This window comes from Pseudophryne corroboree, chromosome 3 (assembly GCF_028390025.1).
Source record: "Pseudophryne corroboree isolate aPseCor3 chromosome 3, aPseCor3.hap2, whole genome shotgun sequence".
NCBI lineage: Eukaryota > Metazoa > Chordata > Amphibia > Anura > Myobatrachidae > Pseudophryne > Pseudophryne corroboree.
The window spans coordinates 610,511,988-610,536,859 of NC_086446.1; the positions used below are offsets into that span (position 1 = coordinate 610,511,988).

At 44.2% G+C, this 24,872-nt stretch overlaps 1 protein-coding gene across 4 annotated transcripts in view; it reads left to right on the forward strand.

The window, feature by feature from the left end:
- Positions 1 to 24,872, forward strand: part of RUFY2 (RUN and FYVE domain containing 2) — a 146,770-nt gene that overhangs the window by 22,731 nt on the left and 99,167 nt on the right. For 3 of the 4 annotated variants that reach the window (XM_063961579.1, XM_063961578.1, XM_063961580.1), the window contains exons 2-5: positions 4,085 to 4,199; positions 7,079 to 7,252; positions 19,794 to 19,911; positions 20,021 to 20,122. In XM_063961579.1, the coding sequence (XP_063817649.1) occupies positions 4,124 to 4,199; positions 7,079 to 7,252; positions 19,794 to 19,911; positions 20,021 to 20,122 (470 nt within the window). In that variant the 5' untranslated portion in view covers positions 4,085 to 4,123. The remainder of the gene's footprint in view (positions 1 to 4,084; positions 4,200 to 7,078; positions 7,253 to 19,793; positions 19,912 to 20,020; positions 20,123 to 24,872) is intronic. The other variant, XM_063961581.1, reaches the window with a different exon arrangement.

Here is a 24,872-nt window from a genome sequence, read left to right on the forward strand (position 1 = left end):
AAGGTTCAAATTTCGGCCCTGTCGATATTCTTCCAAAGAGAGCTGGCTTCTGTTCCTGAAGTTCAGACGTTTGTCAAGGGAGTACTGCATATACAGCCTCCTTTTGTGCCTCCAGTGGCACCTTGGGATCTCAATGTAGTGTTGGGATTCCTAAAATCACATTGGTTTGAACCACTCACCACTGTGGACTTGAAATATCTCACATGGAAAGTGGTAATGCTGTTAGCCCTGGCTTCAGCCAGGCGTGTATCAGAATTGGCGGCTTTATCCTATAAAAGCCCTTACCTAATTTTTCATACGGACAGGGCAGAATTGAGGACTCGTCCTCAATTTCTCCCTAAGGTGGTTTCAGCATTTCACTTAAACCAACCTATTGTGGTGCCTGCGGCTACTAGGGACTTGGAGGATTCCAAGTTGCTGGACGTAGTCAGGGCCCTGAAAATATATGTTTCCAGGACGGCTGGAGTCAGAAAATCTGACTCGCTGTTTATCCTGTATGCACCCAACAAGCTGGGTGCTCCTGCTTCTAAGCAGACGATTGCTCGTTGGATTTGTAGTGCAATTCAGCTTGCACATTCTGTGGCAGGCCTGCCACAGCCAAAATCTGTAAAAGCCCATTCCACACGGAAAGTGGGCTCATCTTGGGCGGCTGCCCGAGGGGTCTCGGCTTTACAACTTTGCCGAGCAGCTACTTGGTCAGGGGCAAACACGTTTGCTAAATTCTACAAATTTGATACCCTGGCTGAGGAGGACCTGGAGTTCTCTCATTCGGTGCTGCAGAGTCATCCGCACTCTTCCGCCCGTTTGGGAGCTTTGGTATAATCCCCATGGTCCTTTCGGAGTCCCCAGCATCCACTAGGACGTTAGAGAAAATAAGAATTTACTTACCGATAATTCTATTTCTCATAGTCCGTAGTGGATGCTGGGCGCCCATCCCAAGTGCGGATTGTCTGCATTACTTGTACATAGTTATTGTTACAAAAATCGGGTTATTGTTGTTGTGAGCCATCTTTTCAGAGGCTCCTCTGTTATCATGCTGTTAGCTGGGTTCAGATCACAAGTTGTACGGTGTGATTGGTGTGGCTGGTATGAGTCTTACCCGGGATTCAAAATCCTTCCTTATTGTGTACGCTCGTCCGGGCACAGTATCCTAACTGAGGCTTGGAGGAGGGTCATAGGGGGAGGAGCCAGTGCACACCAGCTAGTCCTAAAGCTTTTACTTTGTGCCCAGTCTCCTGCGGAGCCGCTATTCCCCATGGTCCTTTCGGAGTCCCCAGCATCCACTACGGACTATGAGAAATAGAATTATCGTTAAGTAAATTCATATTTTATTTATTTATGAACAGTTACTTACTGTATATAGCCTCAGGACATTTACAATTCGGACCAAAACCGTGATAAAACAAGACTGGGGAATAACAGACAGACAAGTAAGAGGGCTCTCCTTGCAAGCTTACAATCTGTAGATGCACGATTAAAAATATTGGGGCTAATTCGAAGTCAATCGTAGATGTGCTAAAGTTAGCACATCTACAATCATTTACTCTGACATGCGGGAGGACGCCCGGCACAGGGTTAGTCGACCCCGTATGTCAGGCCCTACTCCCCCCCCCTACACACACACACACACACACACACACACACACACACTCGTACAAAAGCAATGCACAGTGGTGATGCTTTTGTACCTGATAAGCAGCTCCCTGCCAGCGCTGCTCCTGCGCGCTGGCAGGGGGCTGACCGCCGCGTCCCCCAGCTAACGCACCCCCCAACAGTCCGTACATCCCTCCGCTGTCCGGACCGCGCCCCGCAGAGGCGATCGCACCAGTGAGATGCTTTTTCATCTCACTGGCTGCACATGCGCAGTGCGCCCGCCGCACGTGCGCACCGCACATAGTAATTCAGACTACGATCGCTGCCGCTGTAGCGATGCAGTCCGAATTACCCCCATAGTTTGGTATCGTTAATAAACACTGACAATTATTTATGTAACAACAGTTACTTATCTGACATTTTGGTTGATTAGATGCAATCTATTTAGCATCTACTTTCTCCTTGGTGTTTTCATTGGTTAAACTGTTCTACTCCACAGTTTAAATGTCTTTCCAGATCAGAGACCTGTGTTGTCGCAGATATACAGCATTTTAGGGCTAATTCAGTAAAGATAGCAAATTCTGCTAATCAGCAGAATTTGCTGTCCTTTGGATCGTATGCTGGGGGCCGCCCATCGCTGGCCCAGCATGCTCACCGGCGCCTCACCCCTTGATGAAGCAGAAATTGCAAGAACCTCACAATTTCTGCTTCATCGTAAAAATTCTTCATGCCTCCTGCCGGAGCAGCTAAGCAGGAGACCGGGCGTCATCTTACCCATCGCGGCAGCTGCATGGGTCATCACGCAGCCGCCATGATCACGCCCACGACACACCCTCATTCGCACCGCCCACCGTCCGTGCTGCCCCGCCCCCGCAACGCTCCGTCTCCTCCCTGATTGACAGGCAGAGGCGATCGCTTTTTCTGCGGCCCCCCCACAGAAAGTGCGGGCGCATGCGCAGGACGGGTGTGGGGCCATCGTAAAAATTCCGGATGGATCGCGATTTGCGATCAAACCTGAATTAGCCCCTTTATTGCCTTCACAGTGGAGTCACAGTAGCATTTGAACAATGCTTTTTTTCAGGTTGGAAAAGAGCAGCGTCTGTAAGAAAACATTAAAGTAAAGGTGCAGCGTTCCTCCCCGGGATCAATTCAATTCATACTGTAAAATTGGCGTTGCTTATTAGATCTGCAGTCATTAGGTCACCACTAATGGTAGACATGCATTAGGTCGACAGGGTCTAAAGGTTGACAAGGTCAAAAGGTCGACATAGGATAGGTAGAGAGTAGGAAAGATTGACAGGGTCAAAAGGTCGACATGTAAATGGTCGACACAAAAAAAAAGGTAGACACAATTTGAGGGGGAGGGGAGGGGAGGGGATTTGGTCGTTTTGTCACTTTTCTGCCACAATCAAGCCTATTTAGTGTACCACGTCCCCTCACCATGCTTCTGGCAAGGTGCAGGTTACTATTCCCAATCGTAGTCCGCATGGATGGTAAAGTATGAACAAGTTGAAAAAAATAAAAAACAGATTAGAAAAACTTGTGTCTACCATATGTGTGTTGACCATTGTCTTGTCGACCTTTTGACCTTGTCGACTTAATGCATGTCTACCATTAGTGGTAGACCTTTTTAATGTAGATCCGGATACCCTGTAAAACACTGTCTGCAATCTCTTTTAAGGGGTAATTTTATCATTGTGACCATATGAATGCCTTTTGCTGATACATAAGTGAATCCTTGTAACAGTTTTCTGACTTTGTATGTTTTCCGTCCTTGATAAGTGTATCCTGCAGTGACATCACAGCTCTGTGTGCAATGATTGTGGCAGTAAGCTACAGCTCCCATCAGCCATAAACACTGTCTCCCCTGTGACACCAAGCTGTCTGGAGCCTGGTTGCATCAGCTGGTGTTTGAATCCTGCACACAGCTAAAGCTATCTCAAAATGGAATATAAAGCGGAAAGCCAAACAGCTCTAGACTGCATAGAAGTGTCTGTTAGCCAGCTTACAAGTAACAGGTTTTATTACAGAAAATATGTATGTTCTGCTTTTCCACCACCAGGAAGGAGACATTTTGAAAGATAAAGTGGCCAAAGATAAAGTACCAGCCAACCAGTTCCTAACTGTTATTTTTCAAACACATATGGGGTGGGCTGTTACGACCTTGGACTGCACACCCTAATGGTGGGCCCATATTTTTTGCCCCAAAAGTATGCCAAGTACCTCGATTTTTCACCATGTTGGATTGCAGAGTTCACTACAATTATTCTGATAAGAGTGTGCATCTGCATTACTTATTCTTTTTTTTCTTTTTCAAACACAGTCTGTAACATGGCAGTTAGGAGCTGACTGGCTGGTACTTTATCTCCGTCCACTTTCTCTCTCCAAGGTTTTGTAAATAAACCCCATGGTCCTTTCTCTTGTTGAAGGAGGCATGGAGGTGTGTACACTGGAGGAATGTCTGTAACTAAGTTGTATTTTCCTTGTACAGATCACTGTAGTACAAAGAGAGTGACCACCCTGCATCACCATGACTCAGTTCGGAGCAACAAGGAACCCTGTAAACTGGGTTTCCCACATCACAGCAGCTGTTGTTTCTCAGCCTGGTACTGTACATCATTTTCATTGCACCGATATGGAAAGAAACCCTGAAGAGTTATGTTTTTGGTTTATAAATCATTGCTACAGCAATTGTATTATCCATAACCCTTTGCTGATCTTTATATTGCGAAAAGGGGCAAGTCTTAGGGGTAAATGTATCAATGTCCTGTAGGGGCGGTGCAATAGCACAGATGTGTACAGCTCTATGTACAAGCAAATATCTGGATTTAGGGGGTCATTCCGACCTGATAGCACGCTGCCGTTTTTCGTAGCGCAGCGATCAGGTCACTACTGCTCATGCGTATGCACCGTAATTCACAGACACGTCGTACGGGTAGCAATAGAGAAGGGAAATGAGGCTGCGCTGTTAGAGGAAAGACCTTACCTTTGAAAAAGCTGCAAGGTTTATGCAGCGAAACGCGTCAGTCATTTACCCTTGGAACAGGACAACCTTGAACTGGACCCGAACCAGCCCACATCACGTACCAGACATCCAGTGGAGTCCTAGAGAGGCACCATCCTATCTCCGCAACGCATGAGGTACCCACCATACATGGGATTTTGCACTTATCCTCTAGCGGCATATGGAACTCTAATTTGGACTCTCTACAATACCATCTGAAAGGGACTCTCTACAGTGAAATTTACTGGACATAATATCTATGGGCAAAATGTGGAACGGATCCTAGAGAACACAAAACATTAGTCCTGAATCACCTCCAGGGGTAAACTCTATCCATCCTATATAATTGGCTAAATCATTTCCTGCTTATAATTGGCTTATCTTGCACATAATACTGCTTTTTAAAGAGTTATTATTGTTTTAATAAATTGTTTTTAAAAGTTATACACATAGTGAATGGTACTGTTCTTTCCTCTAACAGCGCAGCCTCATTTTCCTTCTCTATTGCTACCATACAGGGAGTGACTTCCCTAAAAATTGGCTGCTGCTTAGCTAAGCACCTCGCCTCATAGCGCCCGAATACCCTAGGGTACTTTTTTTCTCATCTCTACGTCGTACGGGTACAAAGCGGATCGTTGCTGTGTGATGGATTTAACGAAGAATCCATTCGCACGGGCGATCGCAAGGAGATTGACAGGAAGAAGGCATTTATGGGTGTCAACTGACCGTTTTCTGGGATTTTTTTGAAAAACGCATGCGTGCCCAGGCGTTTGCAGGGCGGGTGTCTGACGTCAATTCCGAGACCGGACAGGCTGAAGTGATCGCAAGGGCTGAGTAAGTTCTGAGCTACTCAGAAACTGCACAAACTATTTTTGTACCGCTCGGCTGCAAAAGTGATCGCACCCTTGCACAGCAAATATACACTCCCATGTGGGTGGCAACTATGCGTTCACACGGCTGCAAAAAGTAGCTAGCGAGCGATCAACTCGGAATGACCCCCTTAGTTCTTTGCACGTAATGTGGATGCAGTTGTGGCGGACTTGTGTGCAGCTCTGAATTGCCCCAGTATCCGCTGTGGTGCCATCACTTGCAGTGCCACATAAGCAACTGCTACAATTGTTGTCCCCTTTTAATCAAAGTATTAATAATTGTGCCACAATTGTTATTAATAATAAATGTGCCCTCACTGTTTTTTTAAATAAATAAGTTCCCAATTTGTTGATTCATTTATTAATGTAGGGGCCCCAAAGATATTTTTATTTAATTTTGCTCCCCTTATATTTTTCTGTACTGGAGTATAATCTTCTGGTGGGACCTCCATTGGGGGTGGAAGTGCATGAGGTGCCGATTTATAAGCAGTTATATTCACATGGTCGACCATGTTATGGTCGACAGTCATTAGGTCGACCACTATTGGTCGACATTGACATGGTCGACATGGACACATGGTCGACACATGAAAATGGTCGACACATGAAAGGTCGACACATGAAAAGGTCGACATGAGTTTTTTTTTAACTTTTTTTTCTTTTGGGGAACTTTTCCATACTTTACGATCCACATGGACTACGATTGGGACGGTAAAGTGTGCCAAGCGAAGCGGCAGCGGAGCGAAGGCACCATGCCCGAAGCATGGCGAGCGAAGCGAGCCATGCGAGGGGACGCGGTGCACTAATTGGGGTTCCCAGTCACTTTACGCAAAAAACGACACCAAAAAAAGTTAAAAAACTCATGTCGACCTTTTCATATGTCGACCTTTCAGGTGTCGACCATTTTCATGTGTCGACCATGTGTCCATGTCGACCATGTCAATGTCAACCAATAGTGGTCGACCTAATGACTGTCGACCATAACATGGTCGACCATTCATACCGGAACCATTTATAAGACCACCTCTGAGAAGGGGGTATCATGGGACCTATGGTGGGAGTGTGTGGGAGGTGCCGATTCACTGTGTCGGGGGGTGAGGCGACCTTATCCATTGATCCTGCAGCTTCAGTGACAGTGACAGCAGTGCACATCCCCAGTCAGTATATAGTAATTGTGTCATATAACTGTCTGGATTCATACATTATGAAGCCAAAGTACATTTGTGCTTTAAGGAACGTGTTTACTCTTGGACAGGGCTCCGTTTATTTCACATATATTTTGATATTTTCTTAACTTACAAATGAATGATCTCTCTGCATATATATGACACTTATGTATTGAATATTCAGTCATTTAGCTCTGTATGTAAAGATGGATAAAAACGTTCTCTTTGGGGGCTGGGGGGGGGGGGGGGGGGATACATGACTTCTGCATACAGGCCCACTGCATTTATAAAATGCCTTTGTGTAGACTGCTTTAAACCATTAGATACATAGCTTGTTGATTATTGGATACATTTGTCTATATTTTATATTGATTAAGCAATGTGATTAAATATTCTCATTATATACATGAAATAGTATCATTGTCTGTGATTATCTTGTATCCAAGCAGCGAAAGACCCAGCTGTGGTTGAGAGGAGAAATCTGCTGAACATGGCTAAGCTCAGTATAAAAGGCCTTATTGAATCGGCTCTGAGCTACGGCCGTACCCTGGATTCAGATTACCCTCCTCTTCAGCAATTCTTTGTTGTGATGGAACATTGCCTGAAACATGGACTTAAAGGTGCAGTATATAACTGAATCCAATATGACACATTGTCCTGATGGATGTATTTACTCGTAATGTACCCATGACCTTGCAGATCATAGTAATGAACTGAGATTGATAGATAGATAGATAGATAGATAGATAGACACAAGCAGACATACTGGACATATTATAGTGTAGGTATACATACAACCTAAAATCGAGAACATTTATGTCTCCGTAGCATACAAACTTCTACCATCATCATCAACAACTTGTAAACTTAATCCAGGCTATTGATATGCAAAAATATGCTTTCTAAATTATAATGTGTAATAAATTTGTGTCACCCAAAATAACTTGCATCACAAAGAGGTGTGATAAACTTGCATCTGTGCTGTGCTTGTACATCAGTTCTCCTCACCCACCAGGTCCCAACACTGTAGCGGCACATGACATCGGTCGCACTACGGCATCAGGCTGTCAGTGATATACCGTTTGGTGGTGGGGAGGGGTAAAAACAGTAATCGCTGACACCACATCATGTAAAGACCTCAGCCGAGGAAGGTGTGGTACAGAAGATCTACAGTGTCTAGGTAGACAGTCATTAGGTTTACCCCATATGGTTGACATGAATTAGGGCAACAGGGCCAAAAGGTTGACAGGTAAAAGGTAAACAGTAGGAAAGATTGACAGGTACAAAAGGTTGACATGACAATGGTCAACACATAAATGGTCGACTCGTTTAAAAAAAATAATTGTGTGTCATTTTGTATAATTTGTCATATGTGACCACAATCAGTGGAAACGTGTACACCTCGCGGGTTCACTTTGTGCGTGGTGGATCACTCCGTTACCGATTCACTAGCCACAGGTTACTATTCCCAATTGTAGTTCACATGTATAGTAAATCAAGCATTAGTTGGGAAAACATGTAAAAAAAAAACCTTGTGTCGATTTGTGTGCCGACCATTGTTATGCATATCAACTTTTCATCTGTCAACCTTCTGTACTTGTCAACCTAATGCATGTCGCCCTAGACACTATCGACCAATCATCTAGGTACCAGCTGAGGAGAAAAACGGAAGCTTAACAATATGGCTTCCAAATAATATATATATATATATATATATATATATATATATATAAGATAATGTGATGGGCGGCACTCCAAAGGATTTTCAATAAATCAAACAGCTCACCAGGCCGATTAGCGTTCAACGTTTCAGGTGTCTTTATTTACACCTTTCGTCAGGATACAAAACTTACAGAACAAACATACCTTTTATAACACCAGACACGTGAGACACGCCTCGTCCCCTCCGCTTCCGGCCCCCGGCGCCGACGTCATAGACGCCGTCCCCTACTGCTACGTAGAGGGTAAGCTGAATGGTTGTCATAACAACAATGTTAAACAGAGCTTTGGACGCACTACGTCCAGCTCCTGTAAGCCGCTCTAACCCCGCCTAATGGGCGGAGGTAGTTGTCATAGCTACCAGTCTGACACACCGCAACACGCCGGGCAGCCAGAGCACAAAGCCCGAGGCAAACCATGTGTAAAACACACCGCTAAACGCGGCAACCCATTTCCCATAAAGCACTGATGGAATTGGATGACATCACATTCAATCCTAGTTGCTTCAATCAAAATAGTGCATAAACTAACACCAACACCAAAGACCAGAGGGAACAAAAGATAATAGTACTCAGACAAAAGTGATTACTTCACCAAAGCAGTATACTCTATGTCTTGACACAACCTTACTGAGGTCCAGGCATTTAAATTAGAGATACAGGTGAGTACCATTAGGGTTCAAATAGAAAATCAACAGACAAGATGTAATTTCATTTCCCAAAACATGGGAACATATTGGTATCAATGATTAAACATTAATCAAGTACAATAATCTAATACTGATCCAAAGCACGCATATGAACTAAGTATACGGATTATGCAGACTAAACAGATAATTTAAGCGTAATAACCCTAATGGCAACCCCTGAAAATAGGCATGCAGAAATAAAGGGGTAGAAAAATACAAACAGAATATTCATAAAAAGCATAGAAGGGAGAGATTTTCATTTAATCCTGATGGAGCAACCGTGTTGAACTCAAAGATCCAACGTGCTTCCAGCTGTAGTAATTTCTTGTTCCGATCTCCTCCCCTAGGTAAAGGGGGGACATAATCAATGAGTTTGTAACGTAGGGCAGCCATCGTATGTCGCGCCTCCCTAAAATGTCTTGCGACAGGCTGTTCAATCTCTTTTCCTTCCAAGGCTTGTCTTATGGCCGACCTATGTTGTGCTGCCCGTTCTCTAAAGGTGCAGGAGGTCTTGCCAATGTAGGCAAACCCACAAGGACATTTAATGATGTAAATCACGTATTTAGACGTGCAAGTTAAAACATGTTTAATGGGAAACTTCTTTCCTGAATGTGGATGTTGCACCACCGGACCTACTTCCAGGTACCTGCATGTGGTGCAACCTATGCATCTGTATGAACCTGTTTTTTTTGTAAGGAAATGTGAACGTAACTCCCTTTTCTCTGCCGTGGTGTCATTATGGACCAGCCAGTCCTTAAGGTTGCGTCCCCTCCGATGACAGTTCAACACCCTATGTTGGTTCAAAGATGGTAAGGACTTATCTGTCTTGATGATTGGCCACAGTTTTCTAACTTTCTTCCTCACTATTTTGCTTGCGGTATTAAAGGTAGTAATTAGCGGAAGTACCTTCTCTGATGTTTTTTCTTTCCGCTGTAGACATTGAGTACGTGGAAGTGCCAATGCCCTTCTTTTGGCACTTTCAAGATCCTCAATTGGGTAACCTCTCTCAAGGTATTTCCCAATCATTCTATCCAATTCCAACTCACACTCATCTTGATTACTAATAATACGTCTCGCGCGAAGAAATTGTGAGAAGGGTAAGCCCTTTTTCATTGCCGTGGGATGAAAGCTGTTAGCATGTAGCAACGTGTTTTTATCCGTAGGTTTATGATAAACCGTTGTCTGTAAATGGTTCCCCTGTCGTGTAATCTGCACGTCTAGATAGTGAATAACGTCAGCACTGCACTCGTACGTGAATTTGATGTTCGCATCCAGATGGTTGATGGCCTGCATCCGTTCCTTGAATTCTTCTGGAGTGCCAGCCCAGATTAGAAGCAGGTCGTCTATGTAGCGTGTAAAAAGTATTAATCCCTCTGCAAAAGATGGATTCTGTAGGAATAGGCGTTTCTCTATATTCAACATATAGGCATTCGCGAAGGCCGGAACTACATTACTCCCCATGGCACAACCGAGCCGCTGGAGATAAAACTGTCCATCAAAATAGAAGAAATTCCGAGTGAGTGTCTTCTCCAGTAATGCAAGAAAAAATCCCACATCTGGCCCTTTATAATTGGAGTTGTCAGACAAAAGGGACCTAACGGCCTCAATACCCTCCAAATGAGGGATATTCGTGTACAAACTCACTACATCCACGCTTGCCAAAGTGCATCTTTCCGGAAGCTGCGTAAGTTTCTGTAGTAATAGTAGTAGTTGGGTTGTATCCAACAGGACCGTAGGTTCCGCTTGAATAACAGGCTGTAGAAAACCATCCAGATATTTAGAGATGTTACTATAGAGGGATCCGCGGGCCGAAATTATAGGGCGTCCCGGGGGGGCGTCCAAATTTTTATGGACTTTTGGCAGCGTGTAGAGAAGTGGTGTAACTGGATGATCAACCGTCAGTGCTTTCAAGGTTTGTTTGTCAATAATGGCATCTTGGTGAGCTTGTGTCAGGATCATGTCGATCTCTTGCTTGAACCTAATCGTAGGATCTGAACCTAACTTGCAATAAACGGCTTGATCATTTAATTGACGATAGACCTCTGCATTATATGCTGATAGATCTTGCAGCACTATTGCTCCCCCCTTGTCGGCTGCCCTTATCACCACAGACCTATTCTTGCTCAGGTCTTGCATTGCTTGAAACTCCCCTTTGGAAAGATTGGAAGGTATTCTGGATGGTTTGCTGGCCTCATAATCTACACTACTTTCTAGCATGCGAGCATAGCTCTTAATGGCTGCATTATGAGTTTGTGGTTCAAACGTAGATATGGGCCGTATGCAATGTTTACTGGGCACACCTTCTTCCACAGAAGTGTCTTTCCCGTAGAATTCCTTTAATTTAATATTTCTCTGATGTTTCCAGGAGTCGACTTTCCACTCAAAACGGTTAAACTTAGTCACTGGAACAAAGGATAACCCCTTGTTAAGTAAAGAGGTTTCATCTGCAGATAAAACATGGGAGGAGAGATTAATGATGAGATCACCTTTCGGTCTTAGCGTTTTTCTCTGCCTCTCCCCTTGCTTGCTCCGCCTTGTTTTGCCGCGGCATCTTTTCGTGGGGCAACTTTTGCCCGAGTCAACGCCCCTAAAGGGGGCTTACCAGAGTTGGAAGTTGTCGCCTGATCAGAGTCGGTGGCCGAGCTGTCCACAGCTGACCCCTCAGTGTCTGTCAAAAACTTCCTCGTGTTACGTCTGGGAAAGTACTTTTTACTTCTTGCTGGAAATTTCCCTGTAGCCCAGGGATACACTGTCTGATCTTCATAATCCTTGTTTACAGTCGCCAGTTTCGTTTTTTTATATTTAATTAGCTCTTGCCTATGGGAGTCAATTTTGGCTTGTAATTTATTTAGCCAATCACCCTTGATGTCATTCACTAGGAGATGTTTAGAGACGCGTTCTATCTCATCAATTTTGGATTTGGTTTCATTCAAAATTCTAGTGGATTCCTCCACAACCAAAATCATCAGATCTAGTGAGCACTTGTTCAATACTGCTGCCCACCTCCTACAAAATTCAGGGTTAGTTCTTCCAATTGTGGGGATATTTTTTATCCTGAATCCCCTGGGTATTTTCCGTTCCCTATAATAATCAGAGATAGTGACCCCATGTAAATGGTAGTCAATCTCTCTTTTGCGTAGCTTTAATAGGGAAAAATAGACATCCTCTACAGATTCTCCTCCTACTGTAGCCTGAAAAGTATCTTTTACTAATACTGCTTCAGCTTCTGACTCTGAAAAACTGAGCAAGTCACCTGTGGGTAAATTAACAGCATGAAAACCCAGAGACTTAGAGATACCAGCACCTGCTTCCATATTGAATTAATCTATGCACTACTGTGCATTCAAATAGTCCCACCTGGCAAAAAGTTCAAAGTGATAAACACACACATAAATCCCAGCACTGACGTTATTCACACATATAGTAGCGTGGTTGCCATGTCGAAAAAGTACTTGTACATCCAAGCCTTCCTTGAACAAAGACAGTTATGACCGGCACTCCTACAGCAGAGACCAAATACCTGGGTGCCTTCCCGTGGCACTGCAAGGCCCAGCAAACAGGATAATGTGATGGGCGGCACTCCAACGGATTTTCAATAAATCAAACAGCTCACCAGGCCGATTAGCGTTCAACGTTTCAGGTGTCTTTATTTACACCTTTCGTCAGGATACAAAACTTACAGAACAAACATACCTTTTATAACACCAGACACGTGAGACACGCCTCGTCCCCTCCGCTTCCGGCCCTCGGCGCCGACGTCATAGACGCCGTCCCCTACTGCTACGTAGAGGGTAAGCTGAATGGTCAGTGAGGAAGAAAGTTAGAAAACTGTGGCCAATCATCAAGACAGATAAGTCCTTACCATCTTTGAACCAACATAGGGTGTTGAACTGTCATCGGAGGGGACGCAACCTTAAGGACTGGCTGGTCCATAATGACACCACGGCAGAGAAAAGGGAGTTACGTTCACATTTCCTTACAAAAAAACCAGGTTCATACAGATGCATAGGTTGCACCACATGCAGGTACCTGGAAGTAGGTCCGGTGGTGCTACATCCACATTCAGGAAAGAAGTTTCCCATTAAACATGTTTTAACTTGCACGTCTAAATACGTGATTTACATCATTAAATGTCCTTGTGGGTTTGCCTACATTGGCAAGACCTCCTGCACCTTTAGAGAACGGGCAGCACAACATAGGTCGGCCATAAGACAAGCCTTGGAAGGAAAAGAGATTGAACAGCCTGTCGCAAGACATTTTAGGGAGGCGCGACATACGATGGCTGCACTACGTTACAAACTCATTGATCATGTCCCCCCTTTACCTAGGGGAGGAGATCGGAACAAGAAATTACTACAGCTGGAAGCACGTTGGATCTTTGAGTTCAACACGGTTGCTCCATCAGGATTAAATGAAAATCTCTCCCTTCTATGCTTTTTATGAATATTCTGTTTGTATTTTTCTTCCCCTTTATTTCTGCATGCCTATTTTCAGGGGTTGCCATTAGGGTTATTACGCTTAAATTATCTGTTTAGTCTGCATAATCCGTATACTTAGTTCATATGCGTGCTTTGGATCAGTATTAGATTATTGTACTTGATTAATGTTTAATCATTGATACCAATATGTTCCCATGTTTTGGGAAATGAAATTACATCTTGTCTGTTGATTTTCTATTTGAACCCTAATGGTACTCACCTGTATCTCTAATTTAAATGCCTGGACCTCAGTAAGGTTGTGTCAAGACATAGAGTATACTGCTTTGGTGAAGTAATCACTTTTGTCTGAGTACTATTATCTTTTGTTCCCTCTGGTCTTTGGTGTTGGTGTTAGTTTATGCACTATTTTGATTGAAACAACTAGGATTGAATGTGATGTCATCCAATTCCATCAGTGCTTTATGGGAAATGGGTTGCCGCGTTTAGCGGTGTGTTTTACACATGGTTTGCCTCGGGCTTTGTGCTCTGGCTGCCCGGCGTGTTGCGGTGTGTCAGACTGGTAGCTATGACAACTACCTCCGCCCATTAGGCGGGGTTAGAGCGGCTTACAGGAGCTGGACGTAGTGCGTCCAAAGCTCTGTTTAACATTGTTGTTATGACAACCATTCAGCTTACCCTCTACGTAGCAGTAGGGGACGGCGTCTATGACGTCGGCGCAGGGGGCCGGAAGCGGAGGGGACGAGGCGTGTCTCACGTGTCTGGTGTTATAAAAGGTATGTTTGTTCTGTAAGTTTTGTATCCTGACGAAAGGTGTAAATAAAGACACCTGAAACGTTGAACGCTAATCGGCCTGGTGAGCTGTTTGATTTATTGAAAATCCTTTGGAGTGCCGCCCATCACATTATCCTGTTTGCTGGGCCTTGCAGTGCCACGGGAAGGCACCCAGGTATTTGGTCTCTGCTGTAGGAGTGCCGGTCATAACTGTCTTTATATATATATATATATATATATATATATATATATATATATATATATATATATATACACCATAGAGACAGAGGGGTATATTTACTAAGGTCCCGATTTTGACCGAGATGCCGTTTTTTCTTCAAAGTGTCATCTCGGTCATTTACTAAACTCAAATCTCGGCAGTGATGAGGGCATTCGTATTTTTTTTGAAGTCCAACAAAAAAAATACGAATGAATACACCATCGGTCAAAACGCGGCTGTTTAAGTATGAATCTCGGTCATTTACTAAGAAGTGCAAAGCCAAAAAAAAAAAAAACACTGCCGTGAAAAAATACAACTCGTAAAAAAGTGCTAAAAAAAAACAGACCTGCTTTTTTGAGCCGTGATTGGATAGGCATGCACGGATCCATGAGATCCGTGCATGTATATCAGTGGGAAGGGGTGGGAAAGTGTTAATTTTTGGAAAAAAAATTGCGTGGGGTCCTCCCTCCTAAGCATAACCAGCCTCGGGCTCTTTGAGCCGATCCTGGTTGCAGAAATATGGGAAAGAAAATGACAGGGGTTCCCCCATATTTAAGCAACCAGCATCGGGCTCTGCGCCTGGTCCTGGTTCCCAAAATACGGGGGACAAAAAGCGTAGGGGTCCCCCGTATTTTTAAAACCAGCACCGGGCTCCACTAGCTGGACAGATAATGCCACAGCCGGGGGTCACTTTTATATAGTGCCCTGCGGCCGTGGCATCAAATATCCAACTAGTCACCCCTGGCCGGGGTACCCTGGGGGAGTGGGGACCCCTTCAATCAAGGGGTCCCCCCCCCCCCAGCCACCCAAGGGCCAGGGGTGAAGCCCGAGGCTGTCCCCCCCATCCAATAGGCTGCGGATGGGGGGCTGATAGCCTTTGTGAAAAGTGATTGATATTGTTTTTAGTAGCAGTACTACAAGGCCCAGCAAGCCTCCCCCGCAAGCTGGTACTTGGAGAACCACAAGTACCAGCATGCGGCTGAAAAACGGGCCCGCTGGTACCTGTAGTACTACTACTAAAAAAATACCCCAATAAAGACAACACACACACACCTTGAAAGTATAACTTTAATACATCCATCCACACCTCCATATACACATACTTACCTTATGTTCCCACGCAGGTCGGTCCTCTTCTCCAGTAGAATCCATGGTGTACCTGTAGAAAAAATTATACTCACATAATCCAGTGTTTTCGACTCCTCGGTAACTCCTTTTGTAATCCACGTACTTGAAAAAATAAAAAAACGGATACCCGACCACGAACTGAAAGGGGACCCATGTTTTCACATGGGACCCCTTTCCCCGAATGCCAGAAACCCACTCTGACTGATGTCTAAGTGGGTTTCTTCAGCCAATCAGGGAGCGTGGCGCCTATGCGCTCCATTGTAACCAATGGTGGGAACTTTCAGGTCAGCGGTTGACCGAAAGTGACCTCACCGCTGACCTGAAAGTTCCCACCATTGGTTACAATGGAGCGCATAGGCGCTACATTGTAACACTGCCGTGTGCCGCCTGTCAGTCAGTACAGGAGCACACAGCCGATCAGGAGGGTGCCACAACGTGGCGCTCCCTGATTGGCTGAAGAAACCCACTTAGACAGAAGTCAGAGTGGGTTTCTGGCATTCGGGGAAAGGGGACCCATGTGAAAACATGGGGCCCCTTTCAGTGCGTGGCTCGGGTCTCCGTTTTATTTTTTTAATCAAGTACGTGGATTACAAAAGGATTATCCGAGGAGCCTGGTACCCTGGATCTGGTGAGTATAATTTATTCAACAGGTACCCCATAAATTCTACTGGACAAGAGGACCGACCTGCGTGTGAACATAAGGTAAGTATGTATGTATGTTTGTGTGGATGGATGTAATAAAACTTTACTTTCAAGGTGTGTGTGTATTGTCTTTTTTTGGGTATTTTTTTAGTAGTAGTACTACAGGTACCAGCGGGCCAGTTTTTCCGCCGCATGCTGGTACTTGTGGTTCTCCAAGTACCAGCATGCCGGGGAGGCTTGCTGGGCCTTGTAGTACTGCTACTAAAAACAATATCTTACACTTTTACAAAAAGGCTATCAGCCCCCCATCCGCAGCCCATTGGATGGGGGGGACAGCCTCGGGCTTCACCCCTGGCCCTTGGGTGGCTGGGGGGGGGACCCCTTGATTTAAGGGGTCCCCACTCCCCCAGGGTACCCCGGCCAGGGGTGACAAGATGGATATTTGATGCCACGGCCGCAGGGCACTATATAAAAGTGACCCCCGGCTGTGGCATTATCTGTCCAGCTAGTGGAGCCCGGTGCTGGTTTTAAAAATACGGGGGACCCCTACGCTTTTTGTCCCCCGTATTTTTGGAACCAGGACCAGGCGCAGAGCCCGATGCTGGTTGCTTAAATATGGGGGAACCCCTGTCATTTTCTTTCCCATATTTCTGCAACCAGGATCGGCTCAAAGAGCCCGAGGCTGGTTATGCTTAGGAGGGGGGACCCCACGCCATTTTTTTTACAGTTTTACAGTGCTTATTTAAAAAAAAAAAAAAATGAACCCCAGCACGGATCACACAGATCCGGCCGAGATTCATTTAGAAAAAGTCGGCAGTGTTTTGCTAATCACTGCCGTAAAAAACTAAAAAAAAAAAACACGAATGACATCGACATCGGAACAAAAGAAAATGCAGAATACGACAGCTTAGTAAATTGGTCGTAATAAATTCAAAAAGTTGCAGTTTTACACTTTCGATGTCATTCGTGATTATTCTCCCACCAAATCGGGAGAATTACGAATGTTAGTAAATATACCCCAGAGTGCGCTATACAATGCAACTGGTTGAATATTATCACTTCCAGAATCAAGGGAGGGATTTCTCTTGAGTTCTTTTTCCTTTAGAAAACTCCTGATTGAGGCCTAAAGAGAAACCCTCTCACCAGAAAGAATCACCCGACAAAAATTCACAGTTTAGTAAAATTAAGGCTTTATGTAAAATATTTATTCCATAATCAGAAATTATAAGATATCATAAAACAATGTTACAATTGTTTAGTACACATCAAGAATGCATGAGGTGTTATAATGACAATCCTCCTCACCTTAACGGTGTGAGCTCTTGGAGGAATAGTCACAGCATAAGGGATAGTGTACAATAATTGATAAATCCTACGCGTTTCGTCCAGTCGGACTTCTTCATTGGTGAAATTTTGTCTAAAAATACAATGTATGCGATTCCATTACAGATGTCCCTATTAGAATGTCTTTATTTTGTAGTTATTACTTTGGAATCTCTTATATCCCAAGCAGAGTTGGACCCAAACATTCGCCTTAAAGCGATATGAAGGTTGCCATGTTGGAAAAGTAATGGAAACCGTGAATAGTGGTAGAGACAATTTATCACCGTTTATATAAATATATCTCTAATGATTGACGACAACCGGAATCAACGGTTAAAAACCAGAAACTGAATGACACTTCTTCCTGACATAAACTGATAAACTGATAAATCAGCACGCCAGCCTTGTGTGAGTTTACAGCATTCAGGAAGGAGATCTCCTTCCTGAATGCTGTAAACTCACACAAGGCTGATTTAGGTCTTATTCAAGTGCTAACCATTGGATTGCTATCACGCATTATTGGTCCTGTATGCACTGGATTGTCATATATCATTGATCCTGTATGCCAAACAGTTTATCAGTTTATGTCAGGAAGAAGTGTCATTCAGACACTGATTTGTCTGTATTACAGGGTGTATATTTGCCCAACTCTATTCATAATGGTGGTATTTGTGGGGTGTCTGGATTCCTTCAACATAAGGCTATCAGCCTCATCTATTCACTAACTCATACTATGGCAGATCGGGAGGTACAGTACTGCTAATAGGAACCAGGGAAAAGGCAGTTTGGGTATCCGGTCAGAATATCGATGGCGAGAATATCAACATGTTCTGAATGTTGGCAGAATGTGAACAAGGGCATTAGGTCAATATGTTCATAATAATGGCATTAATCATGTCGACACCAGAATATCAACATTACATTTTAGTGCTATTTGTAGGGTAAGGATTAGGCTAAAGTGTCAAAAAATATTACATTGACATTCTGGTTCCAACATGTTAAATATCAACATTATGATCATGATTAGTGAATGTCAACATTTTTTTGTCTACCTAACATTCATGTCTATATTCAGAACATGTTGTCATTTTGGTTACGACACTCTGAATGTTGACTTTTCATACCCCATCCATGAGTTTGTATGTAAGCTCAGTAAATCCAGATTGAAAGTGAAAAGTGTAGGGTGGGGTAAGTGCATTGTGGGAAATTTAGCATCAAGAACTTACTAGAATAAGGCATGGGGAATATCATATCCTATAAGTTGGTCTCCACGTCTACGCAGTGCCTCATGTGGTCATCAGCGGGTGCCCAAACTGATTAAATTAGATGGGTAGCTAAATATTATTTTTGAAGGCAAAAACCTCCATCCCTGATGTGTCTATAGAACTCCCAGGGCACCAGCCCAGCTACAAGAAATTGGATATCCATTTTTGAATGTCTCTAATAGTAGATGATGGACTCTCACTGGGAGTGTTTGAAACAGATTAACCTCAGCAAAAGGTTAATTTTCACCGCAGCCACTTTACCTATCTAGGATATGCTGTCTAATACGTCTATCTATCCAGTATATATAATACATTTAGAGCACAGGTCTGGTTTTAAGGAGCAGATCAAGAGGAGATAATTAGTTGAAAAAAGTTTTTTGTAATGGTTGGCTTTATAGATTCCTCAAATATTTCATTTTTTGAGATTGCCATTTGAAATTAGACTTGTTTGACCGAAGCTGTTGGACATTGAGGGTAAATATTAAGGGGATGTAGTTATGTGACCAGCTTGTAGCGCTCCGCTCCCCTCCCCCCCCCGCCGACATTCCAGCGTCGGTATACTGACTGGCGGTCACCCATTCGACACCCCATATTGAGAGTAAGACAGTCTCAACGGTAATCTCTGATAAGCAAAGCTAACATTCATGTTGACATAATTTCCACTATAAAGAGTGGGGATTGGGGGGTGGGGGGCAGATGTACTAAAACTTGAAGAGTGATAAAATGGATAAAGGTAAAGTACCAAACAATTAGCACCTGACATTTTTCAAACACAGCCTGTAACATGACAATTAGGGTCTGGGAGGCTGGTACTTTATCTCTCTCCACGTTATCGCTCTCCAAAGCTTGTATATCTTGCTACAGATCACAAAAAGAACACTGAATATGACTGAATAAATTCCATAACTACTGCATGGGTTACAAGTAGTGTGCAACTTATTTGCAAATACTTTGTCTTGTTTGCAGTGAGAAAATCATTCCTTAGCTTTAACAGAACAATATGGGGCCCTTTGGAGATGGTGGAGAAACTGTATCCTGGAGCTGAGGAAATAGCAGCCAGTGTGAGAGATTTACCTGGGCTCAGGTGTGACATTTTATGTTGCTTAACAACCTGTTACAGTGTGCTTGTTCTGTAGAAGCCTCACTTGCTGTCTTACTGCTTTTAGAATCTTAATATATTATTTTAATTCTAGGACACCTCTTGGTCGAGCTCGAGCCTGGCTGAGGTTATCGATGATGCAGAAGAAGTTGGCAGACTATCTGCGTTGCTTAATTATGCGCAGGGATCTTCTGAGGTCTGCCACTCGTTTCAAGAACTTATTATTAAATCAGTTGTTTATAAATCAAAGTCAAAAGTCAGCTATTGAGGAACATACATTAGTTGGAACTCCCATCATTTTAGAACAAAAAACATGGACATACAGTATGAAATGTGTTTAATGCATGACAGCCAGCCCATGCTTCCTGTTGCATGCTTCACATACTGATACAGTTATAGAATGATCATATTCTCTTTAACTCTGTGAGTTCACACATATCGGTAATATAGGAAAAATAGGAATTTAATACCTACTGGTAATTCCTTATCTCGTTGTCCATAGTAGATACTGGGATAACATTAGTACCATGGGTTATAGATCGGGTCCATTGGAGCCTGGCACTTTAAGAAATCATTAGTGTGTTTTGGCTCCTCCCCTCTATGTCCCTCCACCAGACTCAGTCTAGGAAAACTGTGCCCGAGGAGACGGACATACCAAGAGAGAAGAAAATACAAGGAAAGCGGTGAGGTAACGAACCAACACACGACAGTAATAAAAGATAGCAGCGCTAACCAGAACAGAGGATAGCCATGCTAACTATAACAAGGATAGCAACGCTACCCAAACATGTACAGGGACAGCAACAGCAGACCCAACCAAGAACACTTACAACCAGGCAAGCAGGAACATGAAGCACTGAGGCAGGCATACAGTATTGGACTACGAGAAAAGGAATTACCGGTAGGTAGTAAATTCCTATTTTCTCTAACGTTCTAGTGGATACTGGGATGACATTAGTACCATGGGGAAGTCCCAAAGCTCCCAGGACGAGTGGGAGAGTGCTGAGACCCCCGCAAAACCGCCTGACCAAACTGAAGGTCATCTCTGACCAAGGTGTCAAACCTATAGAACTTTCTGAACGTGTTTGAACCAGACCAAGTAGCTACACGGCACAACTGTAAGGCTGAGACACCCCAGGTAGCCGCCCAGGAAGAACCCACCAACCTTGTGGAGTGGGCCTAGATAGAACTCGGCAGCGGCAATGCTGCCGAAGAATATGCTTGTTGAATGGTCAACCTGAGCCAACAAGCAATTGACTGCTTAGAAGCAGGACGACCAATTTTGGTAGCGTCATAAAGGACAAAAAGCGGATCAGATTTCCTGTGATGAGCCGTCCTCTTGACGTAAATTTTCAAAGCCCTCACAACGTCCAGGGACTTTGGAGCAACTGATGTGTCAGCCAACACTGGAACCACTATTGGCTGATTTACGTGAAAGGCCGACACCACTTTTGGCAAAAACTGCGGGCGAGTTCTGAGTTCCGCCCTATCCATGTGAAATATAAAAAACGGGCTCTTACAGGATAAGGCCCCCATTTCTTACACACGTCTTGCAGAGGCCAAAGCCAGCAACATGACAGTCTTCCAAGTTAAATATTTAAAGTCCACCCTTTGCAAGGGTTCAAACCAGTCCAACTGGAGAAAGGTCAAGACCACATTTAGATCCCACCGAGCCGTGGGAGGGACAAAAGGTGTCTGAATCTGAAGAACACCTTTCAGGAATGTCTGTACTTCCAGCAGTACCGCTAGTTGTTTCTAGAAGAAGATAGAGAGAGATGAAATCTGAACTTTGATGGAGCCCAACCTTAGGCCCTTATCAATGCCTGCTTGAGGAAGTGCAGAAAACGGCCCAGTTGAAACTCCACAGGAGAATATTTTCTAACCTCACACCACAAAACATATTTCTTCCAGATACTTTGGTAATGTTTTGACGTGACCACCTTACGGGCCCAGACCATAGTGGAAATAACCTTGGATGGGAGACCTTTTCTGTCTAAAATCTCCCTCTCAACTTCCAAGCCATCAAACTTAGCCACAGTAAGTCTGGATAGACGAATGTTCCTTGTTGAAGAAAGTCCTTGAGAAGCGGCAGAGGCCAGGGTTCCTCCAGAGACATAGTCAGGAGGTCTGCATACCAGGCCCTTCGAGGCCAATCCGGTGCAATAAGAATTGCCTAAACACTTTCCCTTTTGAGTCTTTTTAGAACTCTGGGAATGTGAGGGATTGGAGGAAACAGGTACAGCGCCTTGCTAAAGTATTCACCTCCCTTTGCATTTTTCATGTTTTGTTGCCTCACATCTTGGAATTAAAATGTATTGTTTGAAGGTCTGTATCATTTATTCATAGAACATGGCTACAACTTTGAATATGTTTTTTTTTTATTGTGAAGCAAACAACAAATAGGACAAAATAACAGAAATCTTCAGCGTGCAATACTTTTCACCCCCCCTTAAGTCAGTACTTTGTAGAGCCACCTTTTGCGGCAATTACAGCTGCAAGTCGCTTTGGATAAGTCTCTATGAGCTTGCCACATCTTGCCACTGTAATTTTTGCCCATTCCTCAATGCAAAACTGGTCCAGCTCCTTCATGTTGGATGGTTTCCGCTTGTGAACAGCAATCTTCAGGTCTGACCACAAATTCTCAATTGGATTGATATCTGGGCTTTGACTAGGCCATTCCAACACATTTAAATGTTTCCCATTAAACCACTCCAGTGTTGCTTTAGCAGTATGCTTCGGGTGATTGTCCTGCTGGAAGGTGAAGCTCCATCCCAGTCTCAAATCACAGGCAGACTGAAACAGATTTTGCTCAAGAATATCCCTGTATTTAGCACCATCATCTTTCCCTCGACTCAAAACAGTTTCCCAGTCCCTGTTGCTGAAAAACATCTCCACAGCATGATGTTGCCACCACCATGTTTCACTGTGGGGATGATGTTCTTGGGGTGATGGGATGTGTTTGCTTTGCGCCAGACATAGCGTTTTCCTTTTGTGGCTGAAAAGTTAAATTTTAGTCTCATCTGGCCAGAGCACCTTCCTCCATACATTTGGGGAGTCGTCCACGTGCCTTTTGGAAAACTCAAAACGTGCCTTCTTATTTTTAACACTAAGTAATGGTTTTTTTCTGGGTACTCTTACATAAATCCCAGCTCTATGGAGTGTACGGCTTATTGTGGTCACATGCGCAGATACACCAGTCTCTGCTGTGGAACTCTGCAGCTCCTTCAGGGTTTCCTTTGGTCTCTGTACTGCCTCTCTGATTAATGCCCTTCTTGCCCGGTCTGTGAGTTTTGGTGGCCGGCCCTCTCTTGGCAGGTTTGTTGTGGTACTATGTTCTTTCCATTTGAAGATGATGGATTTGAAGGTGCTCCGGGGGATCATCAAAGAGTTGGATATTTTTTTATAACCCAACCCTGACTTGTACTTCTCAATAACTTTGTCCCTGACTTGTTTGGAAAGCTCCGTGGTCTTCATGGTGTGATGCCTCTTGCTTTGTGGTGTTGCAGCCTCTGGGGCCTTTCAGAAAAGATGTGTTATACTGACAGATCATGTGACACTTAGAGTGCACACAGGTGGACTTCATTTCACTAATTATGTGACTTCTGAAGGTAATTGGTTGCACTAGAACTTTTGAGGGGCTTCATAGCAAAGGGGGTGAATACATATGCACACCTCAATTTTAAAATTTTTATATATAAAAAATATTTTTTATATACATTTTTCTCATTTCACTTCACCGACTTAGACTATTTTGTGCATATCCATCACATACAATTCAGATTTAAAAAAAATTAAGTTACAGGTTGTAATGTACAAAATAGGTAAAAAGCCAAGGGTGGTGAATACTTTAGCAAGGCACTGTATACAAACTGGTAAGTCCACGGCGCCATCAGAGCGTCCACTGCTGCAGCCTGCAGATACCTCATTCTGGAAGAGTAACGATGGAGCTTCTTGTTGAGACGAAAAGCCATCAGGTCTATCTGTGGATAGCCCCATCGGTGAACCAGCTGTTGAAACAACTGAGGGTGAAGGCCCCATTCTCCCGGATAGAGGTCGTGCCTGCTGAGGAAGTCCGCTTCCCAATTGTCCACGCCTGGAATTAATATGGCTGAGATGGCTTTTGCATTTGCCTCCGCCCAGAGGATTATCCTTGACACTTCTCGCATTGAGGCCCTGCTTCTTGTTCCTCCCTGTCGGTTTATGTACGGCACCACCGTGGCGTTGTTCGACTGCACCTGGATGGCTTGATTCCGAAGGAGATAGGAGGCTTGCAGAAGAGCATTGTAAATTGCCCTGAGTTCCAGGACATTTAGTGGGAGTGTAGATCCCTGACTCGACCACTTTCCCTGGAACTGGGCCCCCTGGGTCACAGCACCCCAACCCCGCAGGCTGGCATCAGTTGTCAGTAGAGTCCAAGACTGGGTACTGAAACTCCAATCCTCCATAAGGTGGGAGACTTGTAGCCACCATAACAGGGAGATCTGTGTTTTTGGCGACAGAGCTATATTCTGGTTCCTGCGCAGGTGAGACCCTGACCACTTGTCCAGCAGATCCAGCTGGAACGGACGTGCATGAAATCTGCTGTACTGGATTGCCTCGTAGGAGGCAACCATCTTGCAAAGATGAACTGAGATCTTCCGGGGTCTGAGCACCGAACGGACCATAGCCTGGATAGTCAAGGCCTTGTCCATTGGAAGGAATACCTTCTGAGACACCATGTCCAGTATCTTTCCCAGGAACTGAATTCTTTGTGATGATTCCAAGTGAGACTTCTGGAGATTTAGGATCCACCCATGGTCCGCAAGGAGGCGAGTAGTCAAGTCGATGCTGTGTAGCAGACATTCCCTGGACACCGCCTTTATCAGGAGATCGTCCAAATAGGGGACTATGTTGACTCCCATCCTGCACAATTGCAGCATCATCTCCGCCATGACTTTTGTGAATAC